The sequence below is a fragment of the Diuraphis noxia genome, unplaced genomic scaffold (assembly GCF_037042655.1).
Source record: "Diuraphis noxia isolate RWA-SAM2 unplaced genomic scaffold, SU_Dnox_SAM2 contig0003, whole genome shotgun sequence".
Classification (NCBI taxonomy): Eukaryota; Metazoa; Arthropoda; class Insecta; order Hemiptera; family Aphididae; genus Diuraphis; species Diuraphis noxia.
In genome coordinates, this window is record NW_028301713.1 from 19,571,675 (window position 1) to 19,590,442 (window position 18,768).

The 18,768-nt window shown below is 33.5% G+C and overlaps 3 protein-coding genes across 3 annotated transcripts; 2 read left to right on the forward strand and 1 right to left on the reverse strand.

The window, feature by feature from the left end:
- Window positions 1-58: 58 nt before the first annotated feature.
- On the reverse strand, window positions 59-2,218 carry LOC149056976 (uncharacterized). The gene is made up of 2 exons (XM_089223258.1): window positions 2,131-2,218; window positions 59-1,938 (listed from the first exon to the last, which is right to left on the reverse strand). The coding sequence occupies exons 1-2, from the start codon at window positions 2,216-2,218 to the stop codon at window positions 59-61; spliced, it is 1,968 nt and encodes a 655-aa protein (XP_089079384.1).
- Window positions 2,219-3,160: 942 nt separating this feature from the next.
- LOC149056977 (uncharacterized) lies at window positions 3,161-12,561 on the forward strand. The gene is given in 3 exon segments (XM_089223259.1): window positions 3,161-3,713; window positions 11,527-12,455; window positions 12,458-12,561. Coding segments are annotated over 3 exon segments (1,062 nt in total). The 5' UTR covers window positions 3,161-3,684.
- Window positions 12,562-13,722: 1,161 nt separating this feature from the next.
- LOC149056978 (uncharacterized) lies at window positions 13,723-14,442 on the forward strand. Its single transcript, XM_089224239.1, has one exon. The coding sequence runs from the start codon at window positions 13,741-13,743 to the stop codon at window positions 14,404-14,406; it is 666 nt and encodes a 221-aa protein (XP_089080365.1). The 5' UTR covers window positions 13,723-13,740; the 3' UTR covers window positions 14,407-14,442.
- The last annotated feature ends 4,326 nt before the right edge of the window (window positions 14,443-18,768 follow it).

Sequence of the window (18,768 nt, forward strand, 5' to 3'; positions counted from 1 at the left end):
TTCTTTGTTCGTTCACTTCCATGTGTCCTAACTCAATGTATTCACGCATAAACTTTACCTATTCTTCTTTCAATTCTCGATTTCCTTCAAGTTTTTGTTCCATCGTATAAAAACGTTTTTCCGCCATCACTCGAGATTCTCCTAGCTGATTAACATTTTCTTTAAATGGTAATTCTAATGTGAATCGACCGTTTTCCTCTCTCCGATAAGTGCTTAAAAAATGATCTTCACATTTTTTTTCTTCCATTGAGAGCACTTGAACTGGCGATGATTTTACAACTTCTTCCAACTCCCAGAATTTTTGAACTTGCTTTTGGATTGGCTCGATCCGGCTTGCTGTTACTGACAAGCAGTGCATTGGATTTGTAGAAGTTATGTGGCCTGATAAAATCCACCCAAAAACTGTTTTTTGCCAAATGGCATCGGTGCCTGCGGGTCTGATTTGTCCTATACATAAAAGTCGAAAGAATAATTGCGTTCCCACTATCATATCGATTTTTCTCATTGAACATACATCTGGATCTGCATATTCTTTGCTGTTAATTACTTTCATTATGTTTTTTTCAGGATAGACTGTAGGTAGTGTACATGCTACGTTCTGCATTACTAAAAACTGAAGACTGGCTTCGAAAGCGTTTAATCTCGATTTTATGCTAGCTGTAATTTCGCCAATTGGTGTACATGGGTTCCCAGAGACACCACGAATTGTAATATTTGTTGATTTTATGGGATAACCAAGTTTCGTTGCTAACTTCATAGTCATCAAGTTAACCTGTGATCCTGAATCGAGGAGGACTCGTGCTGTTACTTTCTCATTCCGAACATCGTTTATAATAACTATTGCTGTCGACAACATCGCTACTTCTTTCCCCGCTCTATCGCCGTTAATACTTATTTGTGCCTTGCAAACCACTGCATTTTCTTGTTCTTCAGAACTGCTCTCTATCTCATTGTATGTTTGTTGGACAAGTATCATGTTATTGGAAAATGCTTCTTCTCGTTCTTCTTCTTCTAAGTGCAATTTACTGTTGTGTCGCTTGTTACATTTTTGACAACCAGAACTCCGACATGCAGATGCTCTGTGACCGCTACGTAAACAGTTTACACAAACATTTGCTGCTCTAGCCGTTTTCACTTTATCCGGAGTTCTCATTTCTAAAAACTTTGAACATTGATATAACGGATGTGGTTTTTTACATACATAACATTTTGTAGTTGTTTCATCTGTCATTACTGAGTTATCTTGACATGTTATAAACGACTTTCGTGCTCCTTGTGTTGATACTTGATTACTTGATTCCTTAGATTGACGTTTTGATACTTCAACAGCGTCTAGTGTGTGACAACGATGAGAGAGAAATTTATCAAATTCCGACCAAGTGGGCACGCTAGTGTCCGTTCTAGACACTTCCCATTCCATCAACGATCTCGCATCTAATTTTGAAGCGGCAAGAAATACCAAAAGTGTGCTCCAGCCATCAACTTTTTCTCCCACTGCCTTCAATGCACCTAAGTGGCTTGTAAATGTATCATAAAAGAACCGCAATTCTGTTGCTGATTCTTTTTCAAGACGTTGAACTGCGAAAAGTTTGGATAAGTGTGACTGTACAATTAGACGTTTATTTTCAAAGCGTTTGATAAGTAAGTCCCAAGCTACTTGGTAGTTGACATCAGTAATATCTAAACTATTAATCAACTGTGCAGCAGACCCCGACAGAGCCATTCGAAGATATTGGAGCTTTTGCACAGGTGCTATATTTTTTTTGTCGACCATAACCATAAAGTTATCCCGGAACGATTGCCAATTTTCATAACCTCCAGAAAACTCTGGTAAACTAATACGAGGCAATTGAAATAATTGACTGTCATTTTGCTGATATGGTTGAGTTGATGTTGGTACGTTTGATCGCTGATGATTTTCACATTCTTCTGAAGCATCTGCTTGAATAGCGAAAAAGTCGTTTTCAAATGTGGTACGTTCGCTTAGCTAAGCGGTGGACTCGTCAAACTCTTCGATTTCCGTTTGAACTGCATCGAATTCATCATATAATGTATTCAATTTATCACATCGAAGCTTTAACTCAGTGAAATTTCTTTAATCACTTCTTAAAAATCCATTAAAAAATGTACCAAATCGAGTTAACTTTCCTTTGATAATTCCCCGTCTCCTTACTGCATCCTTCACATTTTCGTCCGAATTTTTTTGATTGAGAGCCATATTTAGATTGTTTTTTATAACCACGCTCTGCTACCAAAATGTTGCCCGCTGGGCTTGTTACGATAGTATTGATAATAATAATGCTGACGATGACAGGACAAGATCTGATATCTATCAGAAGACAATTAGTATACTAAGACGCCTTGTGTATTGAATATAGGCAACTCAATGTACACTGCCTGGTACTGATGACGTAGGCAGCACTGGATACGACGACGACTCACAGGAAGGGTACAATTATTTCTATGGGGATAAGGACGTTGAGTTTATGCACGGGAGTCGGGAAGATGAGTTTAGTTAAACTAGGGGGGGAATCTCGGTGGTCGAAATCAGTTTGGTGCAATGACCACCGAGCGCACATATAATGGACTATGACTTAAAACTAGACATAAATTTAATATGATGATGATGCGTGATGTTAATGGACAGGACACTGGAGATGGACTTGACGACCTGGGCGGCCTCTCACATACCACGGAGGGTACTGGCGGTCTTACGCAGTGAGCACACTTGACTCTGGAACGGATGCGGTAGACTCGGTAGAGGGACTCGAAGACCTGGGCGGCCTCTCACATACCACAGAGGGTACTGGCGGTCTTACGTGCTATGTACTGACGTCCCGCTGAGACATCTAAACACGCATATACACATAGATATGTATAAGTGACCCTGGGGCGTATGATTTCGCCAACCAATTATATTGTGTAGGACCTCAATAGTTACATCGAAGGCCAAACTTCTAGCCTTTCCAAAATATTACCATAATTGGAATTAAATATACGAAATATTAAATATGAAATCGTAGTCTTGGCAGGCGTATCTAGAGATATGATTAATGTCGGGTTATGGAGATTACGTGTCGCGAATAACCAGGATGTGGACCGACCGGTCGCATGGGCGTGGGAAGCTGCGATATTAAAATAATACACGCGTACGCTTTTGCACGACTCGGCCATGGACACATACGTATCTTATCGATAGGAGAGGAAATGCAGGGAGTAGGACTATCTGGACTATATAGGAGAGCCCCGATTAGACCCAATTCAGACGTGAGCCACCAGAGTCAGAACAAGCACCTTCACGCCAGACACCAGTCCAATTTAATTATTCGGACTTAGAATATTTTACAACCAAATCATTTTGTGCAGTAAAAGTGTTTTATTTACATAGTAATCAAATAAATATCTAATAAATTAATCACAAATTAAGTTGTTATACTTATTACACCCAAACCATCTACCTCAACACCAGTCGTTTGTCCTCCTGTATGCTGGGACGCTACAAATTTGGCGCAGTCGGTAGGATTTTCCATCAACGGGAAGCTGAAAATTTTTTGTTTTCAACTTCACGGAGGCAACTCACCCAAGAGTCACGTTTGGAGGACTGATCACCTTCCAGCAACTCCGGGAAAAAGAGAATCTACGTAGCAAGCAGCTAGAGCAGTCAGGACAACAACAAGAGCAACAATGGAAGCAACTCAAGCAGTGACAGTATTGTGAGTTGTAATTTAAGTTTTGGGGTATTTATTTATGTAGGAATTTTAATTATAAGGCTCTGTCACGTCTCCTTTGGATCTGTTAGGACCATCGTATAAAATTTATTGTGAAGGTGTATATATATATATTATCTACTTAAAGAAATAATATGGTAGGTAATGTATAAAAGTGTGGGAAAATTTTGAGAAATATATATATGTTATCTACTTAAAGAAATAATATGGTAGGTAATGTATAAAAGTGTAGGATAATTTTGAGTATATAAAGGGTATATGTACCGATAAAAGTGTTATAAAGAGAATAAATGAGTATAAAGTGAATTTAAATAATTGTTATATGAGAATAATTTTGTGGTATAAATTAATATGAAATGAATATAAGTGAAAATAAATGAGAATAATTTTGAGATATAAAAGTGAATATAATATAATTGAGAAAATAATAAAGAGTATATATATAATTGGAATTACGCGCGTAATGTCATATAATGCAATGTCATATAATAAATTGAATTGAAATAAAGAGATATTGAGTTAAAAAAATAATTGAGAGTTTATTAAATGGTAGTTAAACCATAATTTTTGTGATTTTGAGAAATATTGATATAAATGGATAATTGAGTTTTAAAAAGAAGAAATAAATAAGTGAATAAATATTTGAAATAAATGTGCGCACATACATATATAAGTTGAATTAAAAGAGAAATACTAAAGAGTAAAATTGAATAAAGTGTAATTAAGAAAAGATATATAATAGAGTAGCTTAGGGGCCCTAGAATAAGCATTATATTAAATAAATTGGTGAGAAATAAATCGTAGTGAATATTGGAGTATTGGGTAATAAATATTATAGTTACTTTTAGTAGGTAATTAAATTAAGAATTTCAAAATAAATATTTTGAACAGTTATAGAATTAATAATAAATAGTGGATATTAAATAAATAGTGATAGAATAGTTAGCGACATTAGAATACAATTTAGGTATTTAAATTTTAGGTACATAAAATAAATAAATAATTTTATTTAAATAATTTTACTAAATGAATAAAATATACATTGATGAATAAAAATTTGGGAGATACGTCAGGGAATCCGACAGGGAATTTAACGGAAATAAATAACGATAGTACTGCGGACATAGGCGTACAGGTAGGAGAGGCAAGCGGTGCTAGCGTAGTAGCTGCCGAAACAAATATAGTAAAAATCGAAGAGTTAATCGATTTGAATAAAACAATTGAATACCCGAGTCCACAATATTCTGACCAAGATAGGTATTTAAGAACAGCTAAGGGAATAGCTTGGGTAGATTTAATTGAAACACCGAGTAGTTTACCTAGAAGAGGAGGAACTCGATCTGATCCGGGGGTAGTACACACGGAATTAGTCGCAGAAAAACGAACCAGAAAAGTTAGTAACGCTACACTAGAAATGGAATTCGATAAAGCTACGTCCCTTATACCGATATGTACGGGCGCGAATAATGTCGCGGAATTTATTAATACGTGTGATATTGTTGTAAAAGCAGTAGATAAGGATAAATTAGACTTGTTAGTTAAAGTAATAAATTCGAAGTTAGCCGGAAATGCTCTAGAAGCATGTAAATACCGCGAGACTAGTACATGGAATAGTATAAAGTCAATTTTAAAGGGAGCTTTTGAACATAAGTCATCTGAGAGGACACTGACTTTAGGGTTACACTTTGCGCGTATGAAAGAAAACGAGTGCGTCGCGGAGTACGCGAGTCGAATCGAAGAAATCTATTATAAATTATGTACAATTGCAACAGAGAAATTAAATGAAACCGGAGCCAAAATCTATAAAAGTCAACTTAAAAATCAGGCATTAATAATTTTTGTTAACGGGTTACCGAAACATTTAAATCTTGCACTAAAAGCTAGGGATCCAAAAACTTTAGAGGATGCTATGCAGGTTGCGAAAGACGAAGAAACCGAATATAACGCTAATTTAGATGTAGAAAAATTACGGAAAAACTTGGAAAGACAAGATTTAAACGGGGGAAATGTACTTGAAAATAAGTTTAGGAAACAAGGAAATGATAATAAAAAACAAAATTTTAATCGCGGAAATAATAGATACAATAATTATAGCAACGGGTATAACGATTCTAATAGGCGAACTAATAATAACGTATATAATAATACATTCGATAAAAATTTTAATCAGAACGGATATAATAACGGAAGACAAAACCAGAGCAATTTTAATCAGCGTAATAATAATAAAAACAGGATATCGCCGAATAACGCAGGATGTTATATCTGTGGCGGCACAAATCATTTCGCACGAGACTGTAGGCAGGCAGGTCAAAATCTGAGACAAAACATTAATATGAATAGACAACAAATTCCAAATTTCAATCCGCGTAGAAACAACAATAGTAATAATAACGTAGTGGAACCACTGAGTTGCACCTATTGCAATAAAAGAGGACACGAAATTTCGAGTTGTTACACAAAACAGCGAAACGATAGGAATAACGCAAATTCGTCGGGAAACGCTCAGATGCCAACCTCGAGTGGGGTGAGATTGGTACATCAAATAATCGATTCAGAACCCTCACAGAGCGATGCTTACGCATTTCAACAGCTATAATTCAAAATCATATAATGTTACAATCACCTAGTTTTAATACAGAAAACGTTCAATTACTATTAGACACGGGTAGTGATTTAAATTTAATAAAAATAAATAAATTAGCTAATAACACAATAATAAATGAAAATGAAAAAATTTATCTAAAAGGCATAAACGAAAAAATAGTTCCTACAATTGGACGTACAATAATTACATTAATAATAGATAAAAACGAATTTAAAACCGATTTTTTTGTAGTAGATAAACAGTTTCCGGTCGATAAGGACGGAATACTAGGACAGAAATTTCTGATAGAAAATAACGCTATAATCGATATCGCAAATAGTACATTAACAATAAAAGATAAAAATGACTTTAACGAAAATAAAATATGTTTCACATTAAAACCGCGAACGGAAACGGTGGTCTGCATACCGATTGCAGATCCCGATATGGAAAATAAAAATATTTTAATAAATAAACAACAATTATCAGAGGATGTGTATTGCGCAAATATATATAATACGGTTAAAAATGGCAAGATTACAGTTAGTGTATTAAACATATCAGAAGTAGCACAGGAAGTGAAATTAGCGCAGATTAATAAAATATCATATGAATATGACGTGGATACAGATAATCACGAAATAAAAAATATAGTTCATGATAATGCACGCGTAGATAAAATAAAAAGTCTTATTAGGAGTGACCATTTAAATACAGAAGAACGCGAAACGATAATAAAAATTTGTGAGCAATATGCCGACATATTTTATTTAGAGAACGATTATTTAACTATGACAACAGCGGCAGAACACGTAATTAAATTACCTGTTGACCAAGCCCCAGTTCATCGAAAACCATATAGGCTACCGCATGCGCAGTTACCTATAATTGAGGCAGAACTTGCGAAAATGGAAGAAAACGATATCATAGAACGGAGTATGAGTCCGTTTAACGCACCACTCTTATTAGTGAAAAAGAAGGCAGACGCGTCAGGGAAGGAAAAGTTTCGAGTAGTTATAGATTTCAGGGCATTAAATAATGTTACCTTAAACGAATTCCACCCTTTACCGAATATCACAGAGATTCTAGACCAACTAGGTCAATGTCAGCTTTTCACTCTACTCGACCTTCGAGCGGGATACCATCAGGTACCTTTAGCAAAAGATTCTAGAGAGCTTACGGCCTTTTCAACAGGTCAAGGTCATTACCATTTTAAGCGATTAGTGATGGGATTGGCGTCAGCACCCAGTACGTTCGCACGTATGATGGCAAACGTTTTATCAGGACTAATTGGAGTAAAGTGTTTAGTTTATTTAGATGACATAATAATATACGCGAAAAACTTAAGTGACCATAACAATAAATTAATTAGCGTATTCGAAAGATTACGTATACATAATCTAAAAATAGAACCAGACAAATGTGAATTTCTAAAACGAGAATGCCTGTTCCTAGGACATATAATTTCGGAACATGGAATTAAACCAGACCCAAAGAAAGTTACTGCAGTTCTAGATTTTCCAATACCAAAGAATGTAAAACAAATAAAAAGTTTTCTAGGACTTAGTGGATATTACCGGAAGTTTATAGAAAATTATAGTTCGATAGCTAGACCGATGACTAGGTTGTTAAAGAAAGATGTAAAGTTCGATTGGGACGATGATTGTCAACAAGCGTTTGATAAATTAAAAACATTACTTTGTTCAGAACAAATTTTGCAATACCCAGATTTTACGAAAGAATTTATACTTACGACCGACGCGAGTGGGAAAGCGCTAGGGGCAATATTATCACAAGGAAAGATAGGGAGCGATCTACCTATCTCATACGCGTCTAGGACGTTGAGTCAGTCGGAAGCGAATTATTCAACAACGGAATTAGAATGTTTAGCAATTATATTTGGGGTTAAACATTTCAGACCATATCTCTACGGTAGAAAGTTCACGATTCTTACAGATCATCGACCATTATCCTGGTTGTTTAACTTAAAAGATCCTTTATCTAAATTAGCAAGGTGGAGAATCGAATTGGAACAATATACCTATGAAATTAGGTATAAACCAGGTGTACAAAACGCGAATGTAGACGCGTTAAGTCGGATGTATAATATTAAAGAAATAAAAGATGAAAGTTACGCAAACTTTCTTGAAAAATCGGAAACTATGATAATAACCAATAGAAACGTGAAAGAGGTACACGGTGAACTAATAAAGTCACCAAATGAATACAATATAGTGTCAGAAATAGAAAGGTATTATAATTTTAGGTCAGGAATAAATTACGAACTAAAACAAAGATTCGGAAAGGATAAAACACTAAAATCGAATAAGGATATCGGGAGCGTTGTAAAATTTAAAACGGACGATAGATACCTATATAATATTTTTGATAACGAAAAGTAAACAAAAGCAATTAGCGACGTATGAAAATATGTATCTGGCATTATTGAATTTAAAATATTTCTGCGAAAAACATTCATTAACTAAGTTAGCTATGAACCAGTTAGGGCGGAAAGACGGTTTAGATTGGGCAAAAGTTCGATCTATGATACGATATGTATTTCGTAACACAAACATCGAGATAATAATCTGTACTAAATTAGAATACAGTAAGGAGGAAAAATTAGTTATTTTTAAACAATTTCACGATTCTTTACTAGGAGGTCACGCAGGAATACATAGAACATATAAAAAAATTAAACGGCAATTTAACTGGCCAAATTTAAAACAGGAGGTAAAAGATTACATAAAAGGTTGTGCTTCATGTCAGGCGAATAAAACTACTAACAAACATCATAGAAGTCCCATGGTAATCACTACGACAAGTTCTAAACCATTCGAAAAATTATTTATGGACATTGTAGGACCATTAATAGAAACTGAGTCAGGTTTCAAGTACATACTTACTTTTCAAGACGATTTGACAAAATATTCGTTGGGAGTCCCGTTACATGACCACACGGCAAATACGGTAGCGAAAGAATTTGTTACTAAGTTCGTATGCGTGCATGGAATACCTCAAACGATTTTAACAGATCAGGGCACTGATTTTCTTAGCAAAATCTTTTCCGAAGTATGTAAATTACTAAAGATTAACAAAATAAATACAAGTCCTTATCATCCACAAACCAACGGTAGTTTAGAAAGGTCACATAGAACTTTAACCGAATATCTAAGACATTACGTAGATAAAGATTTAAATAATTATTGGGATCAGTTACTACCTTACGCACTATTCGTATATAACTCGACAGAACACACCGCAACTAATTACCAACCGTATGCGTTGTTATATGGAAGAGATTTAGATATACCAGTAAAATTAAAATGTAATCCAGAACCTAGGTATAATTATGACGATTATGTATTCGATCTAAAACAGAAAATGCAAGAGTCGCATAAAATCGCGAGAGAAAGGTTAATACAAAAGAAAATAAAATCTAAAAATCATTATGATAAAAAGGTCCACAGTGAGGACTTAAGGATGAAAGATTTAATATTACTTAAAGATAAAACCCAAAAGAATAAACTAAGCGCGTTATGGAAAGGACCATATGAAATTCTAGAAGTCCTAGATAGTGAAAACGTGGTAATAGCGCGAGGTAGACAGCGGGTCACCGTGCATAAGAACGATTGTAAAGAAATATTATGAGACCATGGTATAAAGTAAATAAAAAAAAAAAAATAATAGATAATTAAATATTGTATAAAGAAAAAGTAATAGACGTAAGTAATAATAGAGTAGTACGCAATTAGCGAAATTAGATATAGATATAAGTAGTAAATAAGTGAAGAAATGGAATAATCATAAGAAGAAGATATTTGCATAAATAAATAGGTATAAACCCAAAATAGTAATAAGAAAATGTACTATTATAGATTAATGATCGTAATGGCAGCCCACGGGGACTCAGACATTCCGGACGAGTCAAGTGTGCAAACTAAAATATATTATAAATACACGGCGGGTAACGTAGTTATCAAAAATGTGACGGAAACTCAACATAATGATATATTAATACCTTATATGTATGGACGGAGGTGTAACTTAAACAAGTTGCGAATTAAGTGTACTACGTCAAGTGGCGATGACATGGAAGTAGGAGTAAGAGATCACCCAAGAATGATGGTGCTAGAAAGGAAGTGTGTGTTGGTTATAATGAGTTTAGATGGTAAAGAGGATACGACCGTTATTGCTAATAACCTTTACTTAATGCACCACATATTGGATTTGGAACCGGTAATGGAAATACAGACTACAGAAGCAACAGAAGTGGCACAAGGGGGAACTGAAGTGAAGAAGAGATCACTACCTGATAGTTTGAACTCTACCACCGCTACGAATAATATGAATGAAACAGCAAGGACAGAATCAATCATCAATTCGACATTATCAATAGCTGAAGCAACGAGACCAGTTAATGGAACGAGTTTGGTTAAGCAAGACAACGCGACGACCACTACTATGACGACACGAACGGATAATGCCACTAAACTTACGACCGATGATCCACCCACAACTAGAGTAAAGAGGGGGACCACGCAATATACGCCAAGTTTTATGATCAAGGTACCACAAAGAACCACGGACGCTGGACAGAACAGTCACAAGCATACTAAATTTTACGACGCATCTGATGATGAAATAATTAATAAATTGAATACGGACGACAACGGTATCAATAACACGAATAGTATATTCGAAACTGTGTATACAGAGAAAGAAAAGAGCGATAAAAAGGCAAAAACTAATGGGAATATAAATCTTTTGAACTACATGGTCTATGTTTTAACAGGATCATTGTTAATGACGACTATATTATTAGCACTTTTTATTAAATGTAATTATAGATGTGTACATAAAAGTAGGTACAGATATATGGTACAAACGCTAAGTGAAGGTCAGGAAATGAGACAAACAGAATGCTGAATAAAATATGAAAGTAACACGAAAGATAGTATAATATAAGAAATAAACTATAAGTTAATCACGTAGATAAATAAATTAATAAAGGAAGTAGAATTAGTAAATATTGATAGAGATGTACAATAGGTACACTGTAGGAAGTAATTGAAAAAAAAAAAAAAAAAAAAGAAGTAATAAAGTAAATAAACAAATAAATAATAATGGCGGGAATATAGGAATTAATTAAGTTACTAAATATAAAGTATATGTATATTAACATGTACTAATAAGTATATTATTACGTAGGTTAACACTAGTGACAATGAGTCAAGGACAACTTCCGTATACCATCGAAGAATTTAAAAATCAAACAACAATGTTTTGCGAAAATCGAGGGGTAGTTAGAATCGAAGGGGCTATGTGGGAGTTCGTAACATATGTACCATTAGAAAATTACGATGCTAGGCATGATAAACTATATAATGAAATTATGTCAATGACCAGCCATTGCAAGGATAAGCTGATGGAATATGAAATCTGTTCACGGTTTGATAATATATTGAAAACGATGTTCCAAGAAATCTCTATACAACGAGAGCAAATGTATGAATCTATAGGCAGATATGTGTCCGATAGCAAGGGGGAGTCGACTACGAAAGGTCATAGGACTAAGCGAGGTTTAGTAAACTTTATAGGATCGGCTATGAAAACGTTATTCGGAGTATGCGATGACGACTGTACGAAGGAAACAACCGAACACATAGGTCAGATAGAACATAGTAATGAGAATATGATCCATATACTTAAAAATCAAACGACAGTAGTAAAATCAGCCATAATAGGTGTAAGTACGGCTGCCGTCGAAATAAATAAATTATATGGGGAGTTGGAAGAAAAACAAGGGATGTTATATAAAAAGATTAGCGAATTAGCAAACAATACACACACACTAGAAACTCTGATTCTCACGAATAGAATACACAGTATTTTCACGGCATTACTAACACAATACGCATACGAAACCACCACGATCAGTGCGATTATAAACGCAGCTAGAACGGGGGTACTTCATCCGTCGCTTATAACGCCACGGGAACTTGCAAAACATCTAACTGAAATTAAGTTAGTTTTACCACTCAATTTTAATTTACCAATGGGTACAAAACCGAGCGAGATATATGAACTAAGCAAAATTACTAAAATGGCAGTTTTTTATAGCGGTAATCAAATAGTTTTCCTAATTAGAATACCTTTGATAACGGAAATAGTATTAACATTATACAGGATTTTACCTATACCACACCCGATAGAAACACAATTAAACGGAAATATAGATTATAAACACAGTATCATTCTAAAACCAGAATTCCAATACATCGGTATTATTAGAAATCGTAGGCAATACACCACGTTTACGGAAACGCAATTACTTCAATGTAAGGAAACCGAAGTTTTTACAATTTGTCCAGAATTTCAACCTATTCAACATGAGTCGGAAAACCAACCATGTGAAATAACGTTATTTAAAAATCCGGATACTCTACCAAGCTCATGCGAGGCAGGTATTATCATATTATCTAAAAATATATTTCATAAATTAAAATATGCAAATGCATGGATCTATACAACTAGTGGGGAAACCTTAACAATAACATGCCTAGGAAATAGAGAACCATATATAGTAAAGCTAAAACATCAGGGGTTAATCAAACTAAATCAAGACTGTAGGGCATATGCCGAAGATATCATATTGAATCCAACGAGAGATATTAAATCTAAATACTACGTTAACTTTATACCACGAGTAGGGGAAGGGAAGTTAGTAGCAACGCTTCCTAGGCAAATTAAAAACTTGAATCTACCTAATATAAAGACCAGACATGATTCACATAAATTAGATAACGTAAACGATTTAACACATTCTTTAGACGACGTACAAAGTATGATCGATGACGAAATATTTAGGCAATCAGGACATGTGACCGATAATGAAAATAATAATTACTTGATATATATAATAATAGGATTGATGACCTTTGCGACAATACTATTGTTATTTATATATATATAACGTATAAGTGTAGATTAAACACTTGGGAACCGATTAAACCACGATATAATATAACTCCACACCCTATACCAACAAGTCGAAGTACATTTTATGTTGATACACCGATAATTGCGGAAGAAAGACCTAAAAGTCCACTACTGGGGGATACACCGGACAGGTTGTCCTTATCTCCACCAAGAATAAAAGATTAAATTACTGTAAGGGAAATGTAAAATAATTAATATTAGAAAGTAATAAAATCAATAATTAAAAAAAAAATTTAAAATTTAAAAAAATTAAAAAAATTAAAAAAAAAATAATAATTAAGTATAATTCGTAAATAAGATATAAGTATAATATAATAAAGTATAGTATAAAATAGGGGGTAAAAATAGATTTAAAACGATACATATTAAAAATAATGACCTATTAAATTAATTAATAGAAAAGAAACACACAAGTTTGTCATCATGGATTTTGAATTTTCGATGATAAATAAGACTGATATGGTTCTGATATCCGGGGCCATATCCAATAGCTTGGACAGATACAAAATAAGGAAATTGGAGGGAAGACCGTTAGTACTACCAACCAACACGGAGGTCAGACCTATATTGGACCGAGAGGTTGTGGTAGTAAGGAAAGAAATTAAACGTATTTTTAGATGTAAAGAAGTGTTGAGAGATACTTGTTTAGGACAGTTAGAGTTAAGTTTAAACACAGAATTAAATAATTTAGATAAGGAATATATAGAGGAATATTTAGCACAAGGAGATAAAATTAATATAATCGTACTATGGAACGGACATTCGGATGTAAGAGTATTACATAAATTAAAAATAGACCAGGTTCCGGTTCTTAACATTACTTGTTACGACACGAGGTTCGACCAAAATTTCAGCATAAGGTTAGAAAAACTAGCAAATAAAGAGATAATATTCGAAACCGATATCGGAAGGTTCGATAAAATAGGGAGATTGCTGAACCTCCAAGAAACGCATGATGCAGTTTGTAAAAACACACATAATATAACACATGCCCACGATCCTCGGACGGATGTACAATTTACAAAATGTATATTTGACCACGTGATAAGAAAAATGGGGTATGATAATTTAATTAAACATTTTAGATAACTATAGGTAGAGAATAGAAAACTATGGATGGACTGCTACGACTTGAGACCTATGCAAAAGAGTCGTCCTGTATGCTGGGACGCTACATACGCAACAAACACCCCTTGTCGACTTCGAATTTGTGGATGAACACCGACGATCGGTGTATGTCTCAATGACGAAGAAATACAAATAATTCACATGAATAAATATAACTCACGTGCACAATTCGTTGTGTATGATATTTATTGTATCAGTAAGATAAACCCGGTGATGTCTTTCCTCGAGATATATAAATATATAATATACAAAATTCTGTCACAATGACACACAAGGAAACGTTATAATAATACACTATTTCAGTCGCATTGACCTAATACAATTTAAATTGCGACAAAAACTATAATACATAAAATTCTGTCACAATGACACACAAGGAAACATTATACTAATATACTATTTCAGTCGCATTGACCTAATACAATTTAACTTGCGACAAAAACATACGATGATATATTACAAAATTTAAGCGATGACGATTTTCTCCCAGAGTAATAATTAATAACAACGATAATAATAATTATCATAATTGATACGGAAAGAGCCGAACAATAATTGTACATTGATAGCGTATAACACAAAGAGAATAAATAAAAAAAAAACAATGATAATAATTAAAACAATTAACGACGGAGTGGTGTATGGACAGGAAGTTTGGGGACGAAGAAGAGGGAGAGGAAGACAGACAAGTCGCCGCCGTGTTGTTATGTATATCAATGATAAACGCACTAATATTGGTTTTGCGTTGACGCGGCAACACTAGCTATACCATCAATTTTAGATTCTGAGGGAACGATTTTACAATGTACTTTTTTTTTGTATATTCATTTATTTTTTGTGTCCTCTTACACGATACGTTGTCGAAATAATAATGCTTTGATTTTAAACTTCAGTAGCTTTCCCGGTTAGAGAGTGAATCTAGTTGGTGCATTGGCGATTTCAATTTTTTTCATTCCCAGACATTTTCAAAAGCATCGGGAAAAACAGAAAAGAAATTAAGTTGTAATTTTGATTTTTTCAATTTTTAAGTGACGGTTAAAAAATATAAAAATACATATTAAACATTTTTTTTAATAAGCATTTCAAAGATTTGAAAATTAAATACAAGATTTCTCATGAGTTTGTGTACTTTTATCAAATACAAAATTCCTACCGATAAGTCAAATAAAATGTTTATCTGTTTAAGACCATTTGAATTACTTATCAATTTCTCGTGTACCGAATATTCTTATTTAAATGTTATTCGAAAACGAATAACTGGATTAACCTGAAATTTACACCATAAGTTTATTTTATTAATTCTTCTGATTGAATAAATTATTAAAATATTTAAACAATTTTTAAGCTATTTTTTAGACATTTGAAATTTTTCGTTTATTTAGTATTTTTTTCTTTTATAAATGTCAATAAATTATTATTAAATGGGTCAAGAAACTTGAAAACTTAACGCTACGTTTCCCATAAGCTTATATAATAGAAGTTGGACAATTCTGCTGCAAAAGAAATTAAAAGCCGTAGATACAACATTTTTCATTTTGTATAGTTATTTTAAGTTCAAAAATAGATGAAATTACCTAATACATTGAACAATCAAGAATAACAATTTTAGTTATAGTTTTAATTCAAAAATATTATTCGACGGTCTTAATATCTAGCGTAAACTTTATATTCTATAATATTAACAGTTAATGTCGTTACTGACTTATATCAATATTCATACCTTATAATAAATTGTATTAACCTCTACCCACATTGAATGACTGATTGAGGTGGGTTGTTAGGTTCATTATGAATCTGATTTCATTAATTTGGAATTTATTTTATTTATAAGTACCCTTTATTTTTTTTCTTCGAAATAACAACACTTTTATGAACATGGTATAACATATTATTATCCTAGACTGACAATCCGTCTCCACTTAGAGTCGTGTATCGTATACAATGATATTATATCACTGAATTAAAATTTAATATTATCTATTACAGTAACCCACTTGTAAACTACTTTAAAAAAAAATCAAGAAAACGTGACGATTTTTTTTAAATATTATTTATGATTTATAATTTGTTTTATTTTACATAATTCGTTAATACCAGTAGTATCTGGGTCTCTGGCGGGCCACCACCGCCACCGCCACCTCCACATGACCACCGCCACCGCCACCTCTCCTACTCACCGCCCAGTCATAGGTGCCGATCCGGAGACTACTGCCACCGCCACCACCGCCACCGCCACCTCCACATGGCCACCGCCACATAGCCACCGCCACCGCCACCTCTCCTACTCACCGCCCAGTCCTAGGTGCCGATCCGGAGACTACCGCCACCGCCACCTCTCCTACACACCGCCCAGTCATAGGTGCCGATCCGGAGACTACCGCCACCGCCACCTCCGCTACTTGCCACCCAGCCGAAGATCAGGCCGCCGTCCCACCACTCCCCGCCCAACCAATCTTTAAATAATATCTGTAACAGTTACTTTACATTTTTACATTTACAAGCTTTAGCTTGTGTACAAATTCAAATGTTATATGTTTTACAAGTTCTTACAATTTCATGGTTTTACATGCAATTATTATAATGTATAAATATATCTATATGCTTATCGCATTTACAATAATTAGATTACAATAACATTAATGTTTTATATAATATGATATATTTTTGGTTAATGGTTATATTTATAATATATATATTTTTTTTTTTTTTGTTTGTACTTATATAATAATAAAGTTTGTGTTAGTAGTACATGTATATTCCATTAATTGTTTATTTATTTGATTAACATAATTGTCCTATAATAATATTTTCCCATAACCATAGTTTACATTATTTTTTTTTTCATTTTTTTTTTTTTATAACAATATTAATAAAGTTCCTCTAACTAACTTATCCCTTTAATTTAATTCCCTTAACCATACATTCTATACGTTCTAAGTGTATATATATATATTCTAGTTTATAGGTACTATCCGGTTTTTCCGGTGTTCTTTATCTATTCCAACCTATGGACATATCCGTTACGACTCTTTTGCATAGGTCTCAAGTATTATGTGTCTTTTTACAAACTGCATTATGCGTTCCTTGGAGGTTCAGCAATCTCCCTATTTTATCGAACTTTCCGATATCGGTTTCGAATATTATCTCTTTATTTGCTAGTTTTTCTAACCTTATGCTGAAATTTTGGTCGAACCTCGTGTCGTAACAAGTAATGTTAAGAACCGGAACCTGGTCTATTTTTAATTTATGTAATACTCTTACATCCGAATGTCCGTTCCATAGTACGATTATATTAATTTTATCTCCATGTGCTAAATATTCCTCTATATATTCCTTATCTAAATTATTTAATTCTGTGTTTAAACTTAACTCTAACTGTCCTAAACAAGTATCTCTCAACACTTCTTTACATCTAAAAATACGTTTAATTTCTTTTCTTACTACCACAACCTCTCGGTCCAATATAGGTCTGACCTCCGTGTTGGTTGGTAGTACTAACGGTCTTCCCTCCAATTTCCTTATTTTGTATCTGTCCAAGCTATTGGATATGGCCCCGGATATCAGAACCATATCAGTCTTATTTATCATCGAAAATTCAAAATCCATGATGACAAACTTGTGTGTTTCTTTTCTATTAATTAATTTAATAGGTCATTATTTTTAATATGTATCGTTTTAAATCTATTTTTACCCCCTATTTTATACTATACTTTATTATATTATACTTATATCTTATTTACGAATTATACTTAATTATTATTTTTTTTTTAATTTTTTTAATTTTTTTAAATTTTAAATTTTTTTTTTAATTATTGATTTTATTACTTTCTAATATTAATTATTTTACATTTCCCTTACAGTAATTTAATCTTTTATTCTTGGTGGAGATAAGGACAACCTGTCCGGTGTATCCCCCAGTAGTGGACTTTTAGGTCTTTCTTCCGCAATTATCGGTGTATCAACATAAAATGTACTTCGACTTGTTGGTATAGGGTGTGGAGTTATATTATATCGTGGTTTAATCGGTTCCCAAGTGTTTAATCTACACTTATACGTTATATATATATAAATAACAATAGTATTGTCGCAAAGGTCATCAATCCTATTATTATATATATCAAGTAATTATTATTTTCATTATCGGTCACATGTCCTGATTGCCTAAATATTTCGTCATCGATCATACTTTGTACGTCGTCTAAAGAATGTGTTAAATCGTTTACGTTATCTAATTTATGTGAATCATGTCTGGTCTTTATATTAGGTAGATTCAAGTTTTTAATTTGCCTAGGAAGCGTTGCTACTAACTTCCCTTCCCCTACT